The 19,091-nt window shown below is 49.8% G+C and overlaps 2 protein-coding genes across 3 annotated transcripts in view; both read right to left on the minus strand.

The window, feature by feature from the left end:
* Nucleotides 1-1,762: 1,762 nt before the first annotated feature.
* LOC111554198 (cytochrome P450 4F12-like) lies at nucleotides 1,763-14,034 on the minus strand. The gene is made up of 12 exons (XM_023229589.2): nucleotides 13,723-14,034; nucleotides 11,580-11,724; nucleotides 9,591-9,644; nucleotides 9,371-9,498; nucleotides 7,371-7,492; nucleotides 6,130-6,400; nucleotides 5,026-5,092; nucleotides 4,699-4,828; nucleotides 2,832-2,965; nucleotides 2,676-2,740; nucleotides 2,390-2,472; nucleotides 1,763-1,998 (listed from the first exon to the last, which is right to left on the minus strand). The coding sequence occupies exons 1-12, from the start codon at nucleotides 13,918-13,920 to the stop codon at nucleotides 1,821-1,823; spliced, it is 1,575 nt and encodes a 524-aa protein (XP_023085357.1). The 5' UTR covers nucleotides 13,921-14,034; the 3' UTR covers nucleotides 1,763-1,820.
* Nucleotides 14,035-14,275: 241 nt separating this feature from the next.
* The window catches only part of LOC111554199 (cytochrome P450 4F2-like), a 6,601-nt gene continuing 1,785 nt past the window's right edge, over nucleotides 14,276-19,091 (minus strand). The window contains exons 1-2 of one of the 2 annotated variants that reach the window (XR_002735179.1): nucleotides 18,129-18,343; nucleotides 17,179-17,310 (exon numbers count right to left, since the gene is read on the minus strand). Coding sequence is in view for 1 of the 2 variants with exons in the window: in XM_023229590.2 (XP_023085358.1) it covers nucleotides 17,122-17,310 (189 nt within the window). In the remaining variant the exon portion in view is untranslated. Of the gene's footprint in view, nucleotides 17,311-18,128; nucleotides 18,344-19,091 lie in introns of those variants that run through there. The other variant, XM_023229590.2, reaches the window with a different exon arrangement.

Consider the following 19,091-nt stretch of genomic DNA (forward strand, 5'->3'; position numbering starts at 1 on the left):
CCCTTGAGCATTTCTTATAAGGCAGAAAATATTCTCAGGATGTCAGTTCTTTCCAACTAATTCTGTAAATTCAGTACAGTCCCAATACATATTTGAGAAAGTTTTCTGATGGATATCAACAAACTAACTCTAAAATGTAGGCGGAGAGACAAAAGACCCAGAATAGTCAACACACTATTGAAGAAGTGGAACATAGTTTGAGGAATGACAATATACAAATTCAAGACTTACTGTAAAGTTACAGTAATCAAGATATTGTACTAGTAAAAGAAAAGACAATAGGTCAATGAATTGGAATATAAATCCCAGAAATTAGACCCAATAAGTATAGGCAACTGATCTTTCATAAAAGTACAAAGGAAGTACAATGGCACTAAACAAGAAAACATAACGTATTTGGAGATAAGAATCAAGGACAAGGCAACTGAGTGGAACAAGGGAGGGATATGAGCTGGAGAGAAGATTTGACAAGTCAGCAGGGTGCAGTGGTGCAGGATTCCTTAGGCTGTGAACAGAGGTCAATGTTTGCAGTAGGACATCATTTTAAAACCTTAACTGAAGCTTCTTTCCTTTTGCTACCACCTTGCACTTTCAGGTGACCACAACCCGTCTTGGAAAAAATTGCCTCCTAAATGCACAGTCCTCTAAAAGGCAAGAGATTATTCAAGGAGCACAGATAGCAGAATTTTTGCCTATGAGTTCCAAGACAGTCTTTAAAGTCATGGTAGAAAAAAACTATCTTGAAAGGCAACATGCTTTATTAGCCAGACTTTCTCAGAGAGGAGGTAATAAAGGCCCCATTTATTAAGCATCTAATGTGTACCAGGCACAGTTCTGAGTTCCTCCAACTTTGTCCTCAGAACAACCCTGAGGTAGGTAGTGTTGTAGCCCGCATTATATGTTTGAGGAAAATGAAGTGCATAGAGGGGAATTAACTGGCTTAAGTCACACAGCAAAGATGAGACTTCAGCACCACAGTCTGGCTCCAGATCCCATACCTTTGGGATGGTGTTTTGTTTCCAGTCATCTGGCTTTGAATCTCAAGTGTCAAACGGGAAGGTCCTGACTGCACCCCACCCCAAGACGGGTCAGTGATGGGAATGAAGGAGGAATCTAGAGGTGAAAGGGTGAGGACGTGCCCAACGTCTGACACTTGTGAGAGTGCCTGGCACATAACAGAAGAGAGTACGGGGAGGATTCAGGTAGTACCTGATGGACGGGCTGCCTGGGCAGAGTCAGAGGGCTCAAAAGAGGAAAAATGGAGCTGCCTGAAGTTAGGGAAAGGGGGTCAGAAAAGTGATCAACTGGAAAGGAGAGACACAGGGTGGGAGGTTGGCAAGAAATGAAACTCAGAATTCCTGAGAGCATGCCAGGGTAAAAGCTGCACCCTTCTATCCCTATGTTCTGAACTGGCCAGGGATCTCGGTCTTGGGACACTCCCACACCAGAAGAAAGGATCTGCCTCTATGGTTGCTTCTCACTGACTGAGCCTTGGTCTCGCTTCTTAAATCCGTTCTTAATCCTGATCTCTCTCCTGCTCAAAACCCTCCCATGGCTCCATATTGTCCACAGGATAAAGCCCATACTTGGGCTCTGAGAGACCCTGCTATAGGCATGGAGGCCCTATGCTCAACCAAAGAGGCAGTCAGGGTCTTGGGGTCAGGAACAACACCTCGCCCAACCCACCGAGGTTAGACCTCACCCTGAAGCCTCCCAATCCCCAAGAGCCCCCTGTTGGCAGTCAGTGAGGCCCAGGCAGAGGTGACAGCACCGTTTTATTCATTAGAATCTGCAAAAAAAGAGGTGGATGGATCACAGAGTCACTGCAAGCTTGCGTTCAGGGGCTCCACCCACAGCCAAAGCCCGCCTTCCGCACGCAGGGTCACCTGCGGCTTCAAGCGGGGCTCAGTGTGGTCCGGCAGGAACCGGAAGTGCAGCAGCAACAGCGCCACGACCGTCTTCATCTCCGCCATGGCGAACGCCTGCCCGATGCAGTTCCTGCAGGCAGGAGAGTGGGCTGTGACTGCGCCCAAGACCCGCATTTGGGTCCCATCACTCCAAGAACCTGGTCCGGGACCCCCAACCACTCCCAGCTCAGCCTGAGAGATATAGAGAGGGGCTAAGCTTGCCTGGGACCCCCATGTGGGCTTGCATGTCCTGGAACCTGGGCCAGACTCCAGGTCCCAGCTCAGACCAGCAGATGGAGAAGGGGATTTTGAGCACTCCGGGGACCCTTCTAGGACACACCCATCCCCATTCCATGGACGTTTTCCCATAAACTGTGAAGGAATGGAGGGAAGAGCTGGAACTGGGACCATCTGCAACGTCCTCCTTTTTCTATTCCTGCACATATCACCCCATTCCTGCCTCAGACACAGGGCGTTCTTACCTGGGCCCTGCGGAGAAGGGAATAAAAGCCAGAGGTGACCTCTTCTGGCTGTTCTCTGGGTCAAAGCGGAAGGGATCATAGACCTGCAGGTGAGACAAAGAAGGTTTGCTGGGTGGGGTCTCCTAGGTCCAGCAGCCTTGGAGAGACAGTTGTGTGTGTCTTGGGGGGAGGTGATGTTGGATTTTCCTCATCAAAACCCTGACCCTTCCACTAGGAACCTTGAAATTCACCAAAAAAAAAAAAGATAGAGGATGGGGGTGGGGGTGGTGAATGAGGAAGTCGGCACCTCAGGATCTGGCCACACGGTTGGGTTGTGATGAACCCCTATAATATTGATCATGCAGATAATGCCTGTGGGAGAGAAGGGGGCAGTCAGGTCGAGGACCCCCTGAGGGGCCCATCTTCCTACCTGGGAGGCTCCTCCCCCTGAGACTGTGGGCACCTTTTGGGATGACTCGGCCATCTGGGAGAACAATGTCCTGTGTGCAGCGTCGGGAGATAAAGGGAGCTGGGGGATGTAACCGCAGGCTCTCCTTCACGCACATGGTCAGGAAGGGCAGCTGGGCCAGGTCGTCCCTAAGGAAACACCCCAGCCCCAACATTATCAAGCGAGCGAAGACACAACGCTCCAGCTTCTCTATTTGCAAGTGAGACCTTTTCTCCCTATTACAAAAATTGACTCTACAGGGATCAAACATTTGAGAATTTTAAAAAGCGGAAAATAATTAGAGAAGCGGAGAATTAGAAAAGCACCAGAGAAAATTTAGCCAAGCAGTTAAAAAATATATACTCTGGTCTGTCACGGTGGCTCATGCCTGTAATCCCGGCACTTTGGGAGGCCAAGATGGGCGGATCACAAGGTCAGGAGATCGAGACCATCCTGGCTAACATGGTGAAACCCCGTCTCTACTAAAAATACAAAAAATTAGCCGGGTGTGGCGGCGGGCGCCTGTAGTCCCAGCTACTCGGGAGGTCGAGGCAGGAGAATGGCGTGAACCCGGGAGGCGGAGCTTGCAGTGAGCCGAGATCGCGCCACTGCACTCCAGCCTGGGCAACTGAGCGAGACTCCGTCTCAAAAAATATATATATATGTGGCACTACTGCCTCCAAACATCTACTGATCATCATTCAGGTTTTCAGTTGAGGCACTTTATTATTTTGTTTTTTTACCTTTTTAGTGATTGGTTCTTTACAGATTTAGATGGATTTTTTTGCAGATTTAGATATCGTCCAGGTTCATTTAAACCTGACCTCAAGTGATCCTCCCACTTCAGCCACCTTAGCATTTGGTATCACGGGCGCCAGCCACCACGTTTAGCTTGAAACACTTTCTACACTCCCAACCATGCTTCTCTTGCTTTCAACTCCATTCTTGCCCGTGTGGACTGGGAATGTCTTGCACTGGGACTGTTCCCACTAGGCTGGGAGTACCTGGAAAACACATCCATTGGCAGGGTTCTTTCCAGGTCTCCAGAGCACAGAAAGGTGCTGGGAACAGAACTCATTGGAAAGGCATGTGGAAGAGTTTGCTGAATGAAGACTGAATGGATGAATGATGCAGGTGTTCTAGACAAGAGATATATGACTTTTACCCCCAGGTCTCTCTTACAACTCCCTGTACTGAACTGGAGGGTAGGAATTAGGGAACAGAAGAGCAAACATTCAGGAAGTAAAGATGTTTGAAAAAAAAATGATAATTCAGAGAAAACAAGAAAGGAGTGAAGGAAAAATTCATTGATTGAACGTGTCTAGGTATCATCATCTGCCTTGACATATTGTCACTAATTCTCTCAGCAGGCTAGGAGTCTCTGTCCCAAAAGCCTGAAAACTTTACCCTGCTAGCCAGGCTGGATACCAAGTTCTGCCTCTGGGCTCTGCTCCTAGTACTACTAAACAATAATGGAAGAATTGACAAAAACAACTTCCCCTTCACTATATGAGCAAACATTCAAGAAGTGAGGATGTTGAAAAAAATATATATATATATGTGTGTGTGTATATATACATATATACATATATATATATTTCCAGGAGAAAAGAGAGTGGAGGGGAAGTTCACTTGCTGAATATGTGCAATGTGGCATAATCTGTCCTCACATACTGTCACTAATTTTTTCAGCAGCCCGGGTCTTTCGTTCCTAAAGGCCTGTAACCTTTACCCTGACAGCCAGGCTGAGTATCAAGCCCCACCTGTGGTCCTCTGCTTTTATACCCACTAAGCAATAGTGGCAGAATCAACAAAACAGCTCATCTTCCCCTCACCAAAGAAATGACAGGGTCAGGAACAGTCCACAAGAACTTGCACTCACCATTCAATCTCTTTAGGTTCACGATCCTTCAGAAGCTCTTTCACCTCCTGTCGGCAACGCTCCTGGTATTCTGGGTGCCTCGCGAGGTTGTACAGGACCCAGGAGAGACCGCTGGCCGTAGTGTCATGGCCTGAGGAGCAGCCAGGTACGGTTGGGTCTCCAGGCTGCTTCAACACCACCAGGTGGACAGTGCCCATATATTGAGGCCCTCACGAGGATGGAGAGAGGGGGACGATGGGCAGAATAAAGTGATCCGGTGTCCACCCACCAGGTTCCTGAGATGGAAGAACCCCTGTTCCCACTGTAGTCCCACAGTGGGACCCTCACCTGCAAACATGAAGGTGTCAGCCTCTGCTCTTACATCCTCATCTGACAATGCCTTCCCATCTTCATCCTGAAGAGAAAGCAAAACACACACAGACACATACACACACACACACACACACACACACACATTATACTATCTCTGCGACTCCCGAGTCTAACCTGAGACAATGTCTGAAAATCCAGTCTTCTTCCAGAAACTCAAAGCCACTCTGCCCTTCTAGATCTTTCTTGGTCACCATCACCAGAGCCCCCATTCCAAGGGCTTCCCCCAGTTCTCTTGCCTCCTCTTTGTTCACTGGTGGGAGGAATCAATGGCTCTGGAATATTTTCATATTTCTGCATCATGCAGACTTTCAGAGAAAAAGATACTGGCAACCTGGGGTACAGGATGTTTGAGTGGCAATTTGCCTTGGAGGTTAGAAATTATATATTGCTCCAAAAATATTTGCTCACATTCTAGAGTGGTAAACTGAAGAGAATCTTATCTGTCCAGAAGATATTTGGGTCATAAACTATAGAAATTGCCATCTCACAGGAGAGGAGTAGTTTATACTCCAGAACACAGTATTCTCTCTCTCTGTCTCTCTCTCTCTAACTTTCACCCTGTAAGAAAGAAGAAGCATATGAGCTAGCAGTCCTATATAAGATATAAGACTCATCATGTGGGGGCCCCTCTCCTATGGTGCAAATTTTACAGGTAAAAACATTGTGATGCTCTAGGAGGGGGGAGCCAGCACTATAATCCTACTCTGCCTGCTGTTATTGCTGTAAATAGCTAATGGGCTGCTGTGATCCAGGGGTTTAGTGCATCTTTTATCATAGATTTAGACAAAGACATAGACATATTGATATGTCTAAAAATGTGAAAGACGAACAAACTGACTTGTAAGTTGAGTAAAATCTCAAGCTCTTCACAGTTTCAAAATTAGCAGTGCCCTGATGGCTGCATTCAACAGTCATCTCTAAAATCTACCTGTGATCTTCCCTTTCTCAAGCATCTTCCATGGCTCCCAGGGCTCTTTAGATCAAGTCCAACTTACTTCACCTGATATTTGATATCATGCTCTATTCTCTGACTTCAATTCAGATCGTAGAGAAACCCACCTTGCTCAGCAGAAGCACATCAATGAAATCCAAAGTCTTGGACTTGGCTTTGTCCTTGAGGAAATCATCGATACCCTGAGTGGGGAGGGTGCGGCGCCGCTCCTGGATGACGGCGTCTGTGAAGTCGTGCACCAGGCGGCAGGCCCTGCGGAAGCGCCGCCCGTCTTGGGTGAGGTAATACACAAAGTCCATGTGCTGGAAGATATCCTGGCTTCTTTTCTCTATAAGGGCACTGAGCTCCAAGATAGTGGCAATATATTCACTGGGCCTCCTGCAGGCCGGGGGCAGAAAGGGAGGCAACACTGTAACATATGCAAAGCCCTAGGAACACCTCCCACCAGCAGCCAGGAGCTACCTCCCATTAGGAAACTGAGTATCTAGAAACAGATGGTCCTAGAGATGCATGGTGGATATCTGTCATGAGATTGACTCTCCAGATCGTCTTCTCTCCCTGCTTCCTATCTCTGAGAGAGCAGTCTCCATGCACCAAGGCACTTAGAGTATAGGTTGGACACCATGTTTCTCTCCTCTGTCTCCCACCCAGTATCCAGTACCGATCATGTACCTTACCAAAAATGCCCACACAACTCAGACTTCATCCTCTTCCAGTTGATCCCTGCTCCAACCCCCACCATAACCAACTCTATTTCTCTTTCTTTCTCTCTCTCTCTCTCTCTTTTTCAACTTTTGTACTGTAAGACAAAAGGAGCAGCCGGGCCCAGTGACTTAGGCCTGTAATCCCAGCACTTTGGGAGGCCAAAGCGGGCGGATCAACTGAGGTCAGGAGTTCGAGACCAGCCTGGCCATGATGGCGAACCCTCTCTCTACTAAAAATACAGAAATTAACCGGGTGTGGTGGCCAGCCATCAGTTTCCCACACAGCTCAGCTCTTACAACATCCATCATCAGCTGAAACTACAAAAGCTCTCTGAAAATCTCTTGATAAACTTCATACCACTTTTCCTAATTTTCAGTGTCCCTAATATCTAGCCCCTACTTCCACAACCTCATTTCTACTGTATCTTGCACATGCTTGGCTCATCCTAACTTTCTTGCTTTTACCCAAATATTTCTACCTACCTGGAAAGACAGCACTTTCTTCTCTTTCTCGACCTTCAAAGCCCAACTATGATACAAATCCTCCTGAAAGGTACTTCGGGTTATTTTGCTCATTCCTCCCTCCCCAACTTAACTCCCTTTGGTCCGTGGATTCACATCCCGGGCCTTGGGAAGGAACTCACTCCTGACAACGGCTGTCAAAGCTGAAGATGCATTTCTGCAGACTGTCCAAGGTCATCAGGCTGATGTGCTCAAACATGTCCAGACGACTGCTGCCCTCTGAGGCCAGGTGCTGCCACTTGTCCTGGCCACAGAAGGGAAGAGAGCTAGAGCTGGGCCCTGCCGCCTTTGTGCTCCTCCCCAGCCCCAAACATCAGGATGGACTCCCCCACAACCAGCCTGCTGGTCCTCTGCCCCAGGAACCCATTGCCAGCAAGGAACAGACTTGCATGGGAGCAGAAGCTGTATGTATTAGGAGATGAAGACCCATGGCTTGGAGTCAAGAGACCAGCATTCAAGTTTCAGCTGTGTCTCCTATGCTCTGTGTGCCCTTGGTCAACCTATTGCACTCCTCTAGGTCCCACCTGTCAAATATTCAATAAAGATCAAGATGATCTGCTTTGGGGCCAGATCAACCAGGATAGTATCTCTGCTCCACCACTCCTAGCTCACTTCCTGGCTGGTTGAACTGTGTCCAGCTCTCTAATCTCTCTGGCCCTCAGTTCATCATCTGCAATAGGACAAAATAACCATAACCTAACAGGGTTATTAAAATTAAATTAGACAACTTATATCCTGGCATTGGGACATGACATTTTTTCAGGCATATGATGAGTGCCCAGTAAATGTTTGCTTTATTCATCTCCATTGTAATAAGTTCATTTCAAAAATATCCCTGTGTTGGAAGAGGCACTTCTTCATCAGCCCAGAGCATCCTTGCTGGGTATGCCACCAATGCAAGACTGTGATGTTCTTATCTGAGCCATATTTCAGAGTTGTGTTTGCAGACAACAACCTGGAGAGATAAGGCAATGACTCCCCCTGGACCAATATCAGGCTTGTATCTGCCACTATTAAAGCAGATTCCCTAAGCCTAATGCCCATTGTCTGTCATGTAATGTACTGCATGTGCAAGCTAATATAGAGGCCCACCAATGTCATCCCCATGGAATATAGGCTGGCTCAGAAAAAGGATACAAACCAACAAGAAGTACACATTGCTTATTGTGCCATGAGTAATCAACTACCCTTTGTCTCTGACTCAGGAGTCTTGTGTCTTCTGTTAGAATCCATGAAACAGTAACAAGCTAAGTTACCAGCTTGTATATTAAAAAAAAAAAATCCTAGACATTTCACGAAATCCTGACCCCCAATTCTTCGCTTCTCCTTGTATTCACACCCTTTGTACAGTAATTTTTCAGCAACTCCCATTAAGAGATTAATTCCATTTTACACCCCTTTGAGTCTGAACTGGACTTTTGACTTTCTTTGGCCAATACAATGTGGTGAAATGATGATGTAATAACTCTGATAAACACAACCTGGCTGAACTTTGAAGTATTGCAGAGACAATGTCCAGAAACACTGTAGCCTCTCTGCCATGTGAACAACAAGATGCCTTCTGGAGGCAGAGAATCACCTGGGGGAAAGTCCAGGTGTCACAGCTGAGGCCAGTCCAGATCAGCCTGAAACCAGTGAAGCCCCAAACATGTGAATGAACTGAGCCAGGATCAGCAAAGCTCCTACCTGATCCCCAGCTGCTCATGTGCCAAGAATGATTCCTTCTACATCCAGAAGAACCAGCCAACTGTCTCACAGACTTGTTAGCAATCATAAACCCTTATTGCTCTAAGCCAATGAGTTTTGAAGTGGTTTGTAATCAGCAATGACTACTATGCAATCTTCATCTTTGCTCTCTTGAGTTTACAGGATTTCTGCGAGAAAAACAGGAACTGACACCTTCTGAGAACCTACTGTGTGCCAAGCAAATGACTTCATTCGATCGTCTTGCCACCTTTTAATTAGGGATTATTATCCCCATTTTAAAGATGCAGAAACCAAGTCTCAGACAGGAAGAACAATGGCTCAGTGCCACCCAGTAGAGCCAAAATCCCAGACCAGATCTGTCCCTGGTCCCTCCACCCGAAGACTCCAGCTGGGAACCAGAGTTCAAGGGACTCACGAGCATGATGTTCACACTTTTGTTGAAGATCTTTATATAGGGCTTCAGGACGTTGAAATGGAAGGCAGGCGTCAGCATCCGACGGTGGCGGCTCCACTTGTCACCATTACTCAGAATTATCCCTTCTCCTAGTAGAGCAACCAAGGGCAGTGGGCAAGAGCAGCATCTTCCCCACCCCCCACAAAGTTATCCCCAACCCCTTTTGCCTGCAGGTACTCACCCAGCCAGGGCTTCAGGAACCCGGTGAAGAGGTCATCTTTGGGTGCAGTGGCAGCTGGCATGAATGACGACCGTCAGGGGCCATGCAGAGGGCAAGAGAGGAACTTCAGGTGTAGAGGGAGGCTCCCTACCAAGAATTTCCCCACTCGATGCTCAGAAGAGCAGGCAGGAGGCCAAGGGCAAAGGAAGAATGGAGGATACAGGAAGAAGGACCAGACCAGGCTGCAACAGCACAGTAGGGCAATGACAGAACCTAACAGAGCACAGCACACCCCAGAACACCTTGACATGGCTCCTACATGGCCCAGCATGTTCTGCAACACCCAAGCGTAGCTCCACACTCTACAAAATACCTTTAAAGAGGCCTCGGGCACCCTGTCTGCCCCAGCACTCTTCATCATCTCCTGACATGGACCTGGGACTTGGGACATGTCCCCAACATATGTTAACATGCCTTGGCATAGCCACAGCACACATGAGGAGCCCTAAATGACACATCGTCTGACATGGACCTGAGATAGTCTGACATGACCTCTGTGTACCCCAAAGACAGGCCCCAGATAGGACTTAAATATGAGTTCTTAAATGTCCTGGACATGTCACAGGTGTAACCAAGACTTTTCTTCAAGTATGATTGCAATGGATTCTGAGACCTAACTCAGGAACACTAAAATAATAACTCTGACAGTTCTCAAAGGGATCCTGGGTCCCAGATCTTGGACAAGCTACAAACATTGCCAAGAGATGACAAGGAGGAGAAAAGACAATTTCAAATTACATGTCAGAGAAGAACCAGAAAGTCTGGCACATGTCCCAAGTGTCCTTGGCCACAGCTGAGCCACACACATGATGACTTCTCCATATGATCCCAGGTAAACAATACCAGATGTAACGAGGTGTAATATAGAAATCATAGAATATTTATGGGGCCCCTGGGGGAAAGGTGAGCTTTCTGACAAAAACTGAGCTTCTGGGACCCATGGTTGACACCATAATAAAAGGGCTGCCTTAAAAGAAAAATTGATACAGAGAAATGGTGAACTTAAGAAAAGGAGACAGATTCCTGAAGATGTTCATTGACACCTGGATCCAGCCATGCTTGAAGACCACCCTCCCTGGACTTTACACTCTTTTGATTCTCTTTATTTGCTTAGAGCACACAAAGTTGAGTTTCCAGCACTCACAACTGAAAGAGACCTCAGTAGCCAGAGAGAGCTGGTGACCTGCACAGAGTCACTAAGCATTTTGGGGTCAGAGCCATAGTTTCTGTGGGATGCTGCCCCTTCCCTTGCTCAGCCTGGTCTGTCCAAGGATGAGAAGGGCAGAGAGCAGGGAAGATCAAGCAGCTGGTATGGGATCTCCTATTGGAGAACTGAAGCCTGTAGGAAGAGAGAGTAAACTTAGGGTGGATGAGTGACAGGATGAGGTAGAAGGAACTGACCCATCATAGGTGGAGGTCACATGAATAGCAGCCCAGATTCTCCACCAGCCACAAGTTCTCCTACCACTCTGGGCTGAGGGATGGACAAGGCTGATGCCAGGACTGGCTGGGCCCCCAAATACCAATGATGCCCACTGCATCACCCTGCCACACACTTTTAAAAAATCCTACTCATTGGTCCAGACTCAGCTCCAACAACTCCTCCTCCAGGAAGCCTTTCAGCCTGCCCCCTCAGACACCCAGTTCTCTGGGATGTCACACCCATCTCTCTCTTGCCCATTCCTGACCCCATGAAGCTGGAAATGTCTCTGTCTAGACCCGTCTCCTCAAGCATGGGGGTTCCTTCAAGAAAGGGTCCCGAATTGAGGCGTCTTGGGGCCCCAGTGGTGCCCAGAACACCAAAGCAGGGAGCAGATGTCAATGGAGGGAGAAGACTTTGAGATGGAAGTCTCAGTGATGGGCCTGGGTACTCAAGGAGGGGCCTGGGTACTGCAGGGACCACGCAGAGGCTTGGCCTTGCACCCACCACCACAAGCTCTGCATAAGTACCTGAGGCATTGGTGATAGACCGAATGGTGTCAGGGTGGCATAAAACGATGAAGGGGATGATGGGACCCATCCATATTGTAAAGCCCTGGGAATAGGTGGCCAACATCTGGGTCAAGTTCTTCAAGCCCTCCTCTGTAGGAGCCATCTGAAAGGAAGTCGGGGGCCATCAACTCCTGTGATGGTTAATTCTAGGTGTCCACTTGACTGGGCTACGGGATACCCAGTCAAATATTATTGCTATGTGGGTCTCTGAGAGTGTTTTAGGAGATATTAGTGTTTGAAGCTGAACTGAGGATGGAAATAGTAGGTGCAGAGGAATGAGTGAATGAGGAGAGGAATGAGTGGGTGAGGAGAAGAATCAGTGAGTGAGGAGAGGAATGAGTGAGCCATGTCTCTCGCTTCTCTGGGGTCCCAGATCCCAGCCACCATCAATACCCAGATCCCTGAGCCCCTACTGGACGTCCAGCCCCTCAGGAAGCCCATCCACCCTGAGACCTCAGCACCCATCCAATTCATTGAATTCTTGAACAGGACAAAAAGGCAGAGGAAAGAAAGAATTTGCTCGCTCTTCTGCAGCTGGGGCATCCGTCTTCTCCTGTCCTCAGAACTCCAACTCAGGCCTTTCTGGACTCAGGCTGAATTTACACCACCAGCGTCCCTGCTTTCTGACTTGCAGATGGTATATCATGGGAATTCTTGGCCTCCATCATCACATTATCCAATTCCCATAATAAATTCTCATCTCTCTGTCTCTTTCTCCATACATACATGCATTAGAGGTAAGAAGAAACAGACCTTATCTGTTTCTAAGGAGAACCCTGAATAATGCACCTCCTCAGAAGGAGCCACAAGTCTCCCTGCAGCCACCGGACATGGTGCAGCCTCGCAGCGTGTCTGGATTCTGAACAGCTGCAGGGGATTTATGCTGACCTCTGCTCCTTCTCTCTTGAGGCTGTCCCAGGATCTGAGGGTAAATACCAAAGCAGAGGGAGAAGACAAGCTGTCTGCTCAAGAGGATGTGTTTTCTCATCCTGGAAATGATTTCAGTCTGGGGATTGCTATATGGGAAGGTCCCCATGGGAGGAGGTTTGGGGCAGCAGTGTGGCCTCAGGACATATCCCTAGGGCTGGTTCCCACATCCTTTTGTGTCCTGGCTGGTCCACATGGGCACTGGTTCCTCCTACAGATGAAGGGTCTGCATACTGAGGGCCCTCTGTTCTCAGCAACCCCCGGGGGAGCAGAGGCGACTCTAATGTCCATCAGAATGGCAGTCCGCACCTGGGAGAGCCGCCCTCACACCATGCTCTATGCTAGTGCTTCCTGTTCACCTGTGGACACGCCCATCAATCCTGCCATTTGTAAGTGAGCAGACAGAGGCCACGTCCCCCAAAGGCGAGGGCAGGTCCAAGTCAGAGGGCAAGGTCTGGGGGTGTCAAGGACCGCTTCTGAAAGGAGAAGGGAGTGGCCAAATTATATCTAGGTTGGGCTACAGGGCTCATTGGGACATCTTAGTGGGGAAGAGCATGTCGCCCTTGGAAGGGGAGGGTGTGGGAGACTGCCCGTACTCCTCTTCTGGCCCAGCTGTGTCCCTCCATAGGGGAAGGGAGTCAGAGCTAATTCCTGTGGGAAAGCAGCAGTCCAGAGATAGGCAGGTATAAGCAAATGGGCCAGGCAGGGAGCAGCCCCTGTGTAGTGGACTCAGGAGGCCTCAAGTTCAGCAGTGGAGAAGGTGGGAATGCCAGGAGAGCCCTGCTCTGTGCACCCCCACAGCCCAGCAGGAGCCTCTGGGAGGTGCACTATTGTAAGAAAGACAGGCAGGAAAAGGATCCAGACAGGCTGAGTGACAGGACAAGGAAGTGAGAAAGGCTTGGGATGGAACAGCAGAGGAATGAGCGAGTGAGTAGAGGAATGAGTGAATGAGCAGACGAATGAATGAATGAGCAGAGAAATGAGTGAGTGGGTAGAGGAGTGAATGAAGAGAGGAATGAGTAAGTGAGCAGAGGAATGAGTGAGCCATCTCCCTTGCTTCTGTGGGGTCCCAGACCCCAGCCACCATCAATACCCAGCTCCCTGAGCCCCATTCCTGCTCCTCTGGAAATCCGTCCACCCTGAGACCCCAGACACATTTTGCTGTCGCACTCACCACGCCCAGATGACCCCAAAACCAGTTTCTTTTCGGGGCCTGCGGGAAACACTGGAGCCGGCGGCAGTTGTGATAGAAGGTGTAGGTCCAGGCTAGGACGCGGGCGAGGAGCCAGGAGCCCCCAGCCAGCAAGAGGAGCAGCCAAGGGGATGCTGCCACCTGCCCCAGGCCCAACCAGGGCAGACTCAGCAGCGACATCCTGCAGGGCACACAGGATGGAGGGTGAGGTCCTGAGGCCCTGGGAAGAGCTCCGGGGACAGCGGAGAGGGGCAGGGTCAGGAACTACTGGGGGCAGGACAGGGAGAGCTGAGGGATGGGTAACCAAGGGCTGAGATCTAAAGTCCAGAAAGGCCCAACCAAAACCAACAACCAAGTGGCCTCCAGTGATCTGGTAACCACAGAGAAAGGGAAAGAGAGAGGAGCTGATTAGAGGCCAGAAGGGCCCAGCCTGAATCCTTGGGAGTTTGCTAGGGGTCCAGGTACCAGGAAACCACCACTGTCCCAGGTGAGCAGCTTGTAGCCACCGCAGCCTTGGGCAGTGCCTATCCCCATCCCAGGCCAGGACCCTCCAGTCTGGCCACCCCCAGCCTGGCACCTTCCGTCGGGAGCAGCTTGTCCCACACAACCTCCTCTCCTCTTCTGCTGGGAGGTCTTTGGCCTGGCCCCTGATCTAGGGAAGGCCCTAGGAGGCTGGGCTGGGCTGGGCTGGGCTGGAGCAGCCAATCCCCACAGTCTGGGTGTGTCTTCTGTGCCTGGGCAGCCAGCCAAAACCTGGGGTTGGGCCAGCTGGGTGCAGCTCAGGGTGCCCCAGGATGAGTACTGAATTCTCAGGTCTCTGCACCTTCTTGGCAGTTCAGGGGAAGTTGGGGGGTGGTTAAAGGGAAATCTGAGCCCCAAATTTACCTCCACCCTGCCCTTCCAAGACAAGGGCATTCAGGTAAAAGCATATACTTACCGTGAGAGTTCATAGCCAGCTGAGCTGGGCCAGGCCAACCCTTGCCCCAGATCATCTGGGCTCCTCTCCAAACACGGGTGGGGAGGATGTCAGGCACCTCCCCTGGTGCAGACTTAGGAGATTCAGAGACAGAAGCCTGTCATCTCCGGCTTCACAACCTAGCAAGAGTTCAAGTTCTGCCTCCAAGCAGCCCAGGGCCTGAGCTGAGACCTGAGTGCTGGAAGCAGGAAGAAACAATCCAATCCCAACCCCACTGAGGACTACCCGCGTCCGATTCTGGAGATAAAGAGCCCAGCTGGAGGAGCAAACCTACAGGCTGGGCTCAGCCTAGGAGGACAGAGTGGAGGCAGAGGGGATGAGGCTGAGAGGGGCCATACGATCCCAGGTGTAAACATATAGCAGGTGTAGACAGGTACGACATATTCCAGGTGTAACCAGGACCCAGGTGTAAATATACATGTGATAAGATGTGACCATAGAGCCGATCAGCATATACAGCAGCCGCCATCCCACAGACACGCCTCAGTCATAGGCAGACAGTGGTCAAACAGGTGGAAGTCCACGGGAAATAGAGGCAGTGATATCTCTGTCACAGCCCCCTCTCTCTGCACATGGGGCACCCGGCCAGCTGCAGACAGCACAGAGAGTTCAGCAGCGGGCAAAGGACAGCCAGTGCAGTGTCCACCTGGAGCCAAGAGCATGGGCTTGATGCAGATGGAAAGAAAGATGTGCATGACTGTGTGCCAGGGCCCCACCCACCAGCAGCACATGGTCCCAAGGGTGCTCAACAGGCCTTGTGTGCATAGGATTCCTTCCTCCGAGCTCTGAATCAGGAGAAAAACACACAAAATCCAATTCATACTCTTTTAGGCTGTCAGAGAGAAGGAACTGCAGGAAAAAGATCCAGACCCAAGCCCTAGGAATTCCATGCAGCATCTCAACATCCTCTCTTATTGCTGAGCCATCTCCTAGGCTTCCCCCAACGTGGCCTCGGGAAACTTACAGTCATGGCAGAAAGTGAAGGAAAAGCAAGCTTGGACCTTCACACTTGACAGCAGGAGAGAGAAGAGAGAATGAGGAAGTGCCACACTTCTCATGAGAACTCACTCACTATCATGAGAATAGCATGGGGGAAACAGTCTCCATCATCCAGTCACCTCCACCTGGCCTCTCCTTAGACACATGTGGATTATGGGAATTACAATTCAAGATGAGATTTGGGTGGAGACACAGCCAAACCATATCAGTGCCTCCGAAACAATAGCTCTGGAAGCTCCATGCCTGCAAAGACCGGGCAATCAGAGACACAGCGACTGGGTGAAAAATTATTTCTATGACTCAGTTTGGGATAAGTAAAGTAAATCATGGACCATTTCTGGGAACTCTGGGGGAAAGGTGGGCTTTCCCATAGGAACTGAGCTTCTGGGACTCATCATTGATATCACAAGGAAAAGGCTGCCTTGAAAGGAAAAGTGATGAACAGAAGGAGAAAACCAAGAGATGGAGCCACCAACGTAATTGTGCGAGACCTGTATTCAGCCATGCCTGAAGGCCACCCAACCAAGACAATACAGTCAATAGATTCCCTTTCTTTGCTGAGACGACATTAGGTTGAATTTCCACCACTCACAACTGAAAGAGACTTCAGTAGCCAGACACATCTGGGAATCTGCCCAAAGTCACTCAGCATTTTGGGGTCAGGTCCATAGTCTCTGTGGGACACTTCCCCTTCCCCTGCTCAGCCAAGCCTGTCCAAAGTTGGGAAGGGCAGAGGGCAAGGGTAGAGCTCCTGGGCTGGGGTGAGGTCTCCTACTGGAGATCCCTGGGACCCTGGAGCAGGTGGGCAATGAGCATATAGTGAAAGAATTACAGGACGGGGTAGAAGGAATCAACCCACAAGAGGTGGATGTCATGAAAATAGCAGCCCAGATTCTCCACCAGTCACAAGTCCTCATTGTTTTGAGCTTGGGGACAGGCAAGGAGCTGCCAGGCCTGGCAGGGGGCCTTGAATACTAACGATGCCCAATTCCAACACTCCACAAACATTTCTACCCATTGTTTCAGACCCAGCTCCGGCAACTCCTCCTCCAGGAAGTCTTCCAACCTGCCCCAGTAGAGAACTTGTTCTCCTCTGGGCTGTCGTAGACCATCTTCTTCTGGACCACTCCTGACCCCATGAAGTTGGTGATGTCTGTATCCAGATCCATCTCTTCAAGTTTGGGGGTTCCTCCAGGGCAGGGCCTTGGATTGAGGCCTCTTGGTGCCCCAGAGCAGCCCAGAACACCAGAACAGCAGGGTCAGATAGCAGTGGAGGGAGGAGATGCTGAGACGCGAATTGGTGAATACATAAAAGAAAGACAATGATAGCTGAGAGAGAAGGAAAGGAGAGGCCAGAGTATGACAGGGGCCACAAAGGAGCTTGAGGATAGAGGGGCTTGCAGGCCTCAAATCCACCACAGCACCCACCACCAGGCATTCCAGATGGTACCTGAGGTGTTGATGACAGACCAGATGATATTGAGATGGCACAATATGATGAGGGGGGAGATGAGACCCATCCAGACCTTAAAGCCCTGGGGGTAGGTGGCCACCAGCTGAGTCAGGACCCTCATTAACTCCTCCATGGGGGTGACCTGCAAGCAAGGCAGAGGCCATCACCTCCTGTGATGGTCAATTCTAATTGTGCACTTGACTGGGCTAAGGGATGCCCAGGTAGCTGGTCAAACAGTAGAACAGTGGAGCCAGTTCCCTCAAGTCCTGCTCCTGGTCAAACATTATTTCCAGGTGTGTCTGTGAGGGTGTTTCAGGAGAGATTAGCATTTGAATTGGTAAACTGAGGAAGAAAGATCCCCTCCCCACTGTGGGCATTATTCAATCCCCTGAGAGCCCAGGTAGTACAAAAAGATGCGGGAAAGGCGAATTCCATCTTTCTTCTGGAGCTGAGATGTCCATTTTGTCCTTTCATCAGACCTCATACCTCCAGGTTTTCAGGAACTTGGCTTCTGGGATTTAAATCATTCCCCAGGTTCTCAGACTTTGCACTCACAATGAATTACCCCTACTGGGGCTCTCTCATGCCTCAGTTTCCCTGGTCCTCCAGCTTGTAGAAGGCAGGCTGTGGGACTTCCGGACCTTCATAATCGCATGAGCCACTTCCTGTAAAAAATTCCCTCTTGCCTACCTATACTAATACCCCTGTCTATATCTTATCTCCCATTGATCCTGTTCTCCTGGAGAACACTGACCAATACAGACCCCCACAGGGAGCCACAGAGGGATCCCCTTTGCAGCCTCCAGCAGAGAAAAAGCCTCCAGTGTGTCCAGATTCTGCATGGATGGAGGGAATCTCTGCTTTTTCCTGCTCCTTCTCTCTCAGGGCCATCTCCAAGTCCCAAGGATATCTTTCAGGGCAGGGGGAAAAATCATGGTCTCTGCCCACAGAGAATCCCACCTTGATTTGAGAAGATGGATTTTCTCATCCTAGGAGTGCTTCTGGCCCTGGGGGCAGCCACAGACGGAGGTCTTCGAAGGGGAGGTTTGCAGGCAGCAGCGTGACCCCAGGACTCCAGCATCGGGGCTGGTTTTCTGCATCCTGCCAGATCACAGGCAGTCCACACGGACTCCAGTTCCCCCACACAGGAAGGAAGGGTCTGCAGACCCAGAATCTTTTCCTGCCAGCCTCAGCGAATCTAGGAGCAGACAGAAATGTGGGTTCAGCTTATGTCTGGCCTCAGCAAATCCCATCGGGAGCTCTGATGCATCAATAGCACAAGGATGTGGTTTGGTTAGAGAGAAACTTCAGCCTGAGGCCATGGGGAGTTCTGGATTGTGACAAGCATGAAGCAGAGGTGGACTCAGCTGCCATCTGGCCGCAGCCTGATCCCTCGGGCAGCCCTGCAGCATGAATGACACCACAGAATTGCATCAATCGAAAACAAGAACACTAGGCCAGGCGCAGTGGCTCACACCTGTAATCCCAGCACTCTGGGAGGCCGAGGTGGGCAGATCATGAGGTCAGGAGATCTAGACCATCCTGGCTAACACTGTGAAACCCCATCTCTACTAAAAAATACAAAAATTAGCTGGGCATGGTGGCAGGCACCTGTAATACCAGCTACTCGCGAGGCTGAAACAGGAGAACCGCTTGAACCCAGGAGGTGGAGGTTGCAGTGAGCCAAGATTACGCCACTGCATTCCAGCCTGGGCGACAGAGCAAGACTCCATCTTGAAAAGAAAAAGAAAGAAGAAAAGAAAGAAAGAGAGAGAGAGAGAAAGAAAGAGAGAGGGAGGGAGGGAAGGAAGGAGAGAGAGACAGAGAGAAAGAAAAAGAGAAAAAAGAGAAAGAAAGAAAAAGAAAGAAAGAAAGAAAACAGAAGAAAGAAAGAGAAAAAGAAAGAAAGAAAGAAAGAAAGAA

Source organism: Piliocolobus tephrosceles, chromosome 21 (genome assembly GCF_002776525.5).
Source record: "Piliocolobus tephrosceles isolate RC106 chromosome 21, ASM277652v3, whole genome shotgun sequence".
Classification (NCBI taxonomy): Eukaryota; Metazoa; Chordata; class Mammalia; order Primates; family Cercopithecidae; genus Piliocolobus; species Piliocolobus tephrosceles.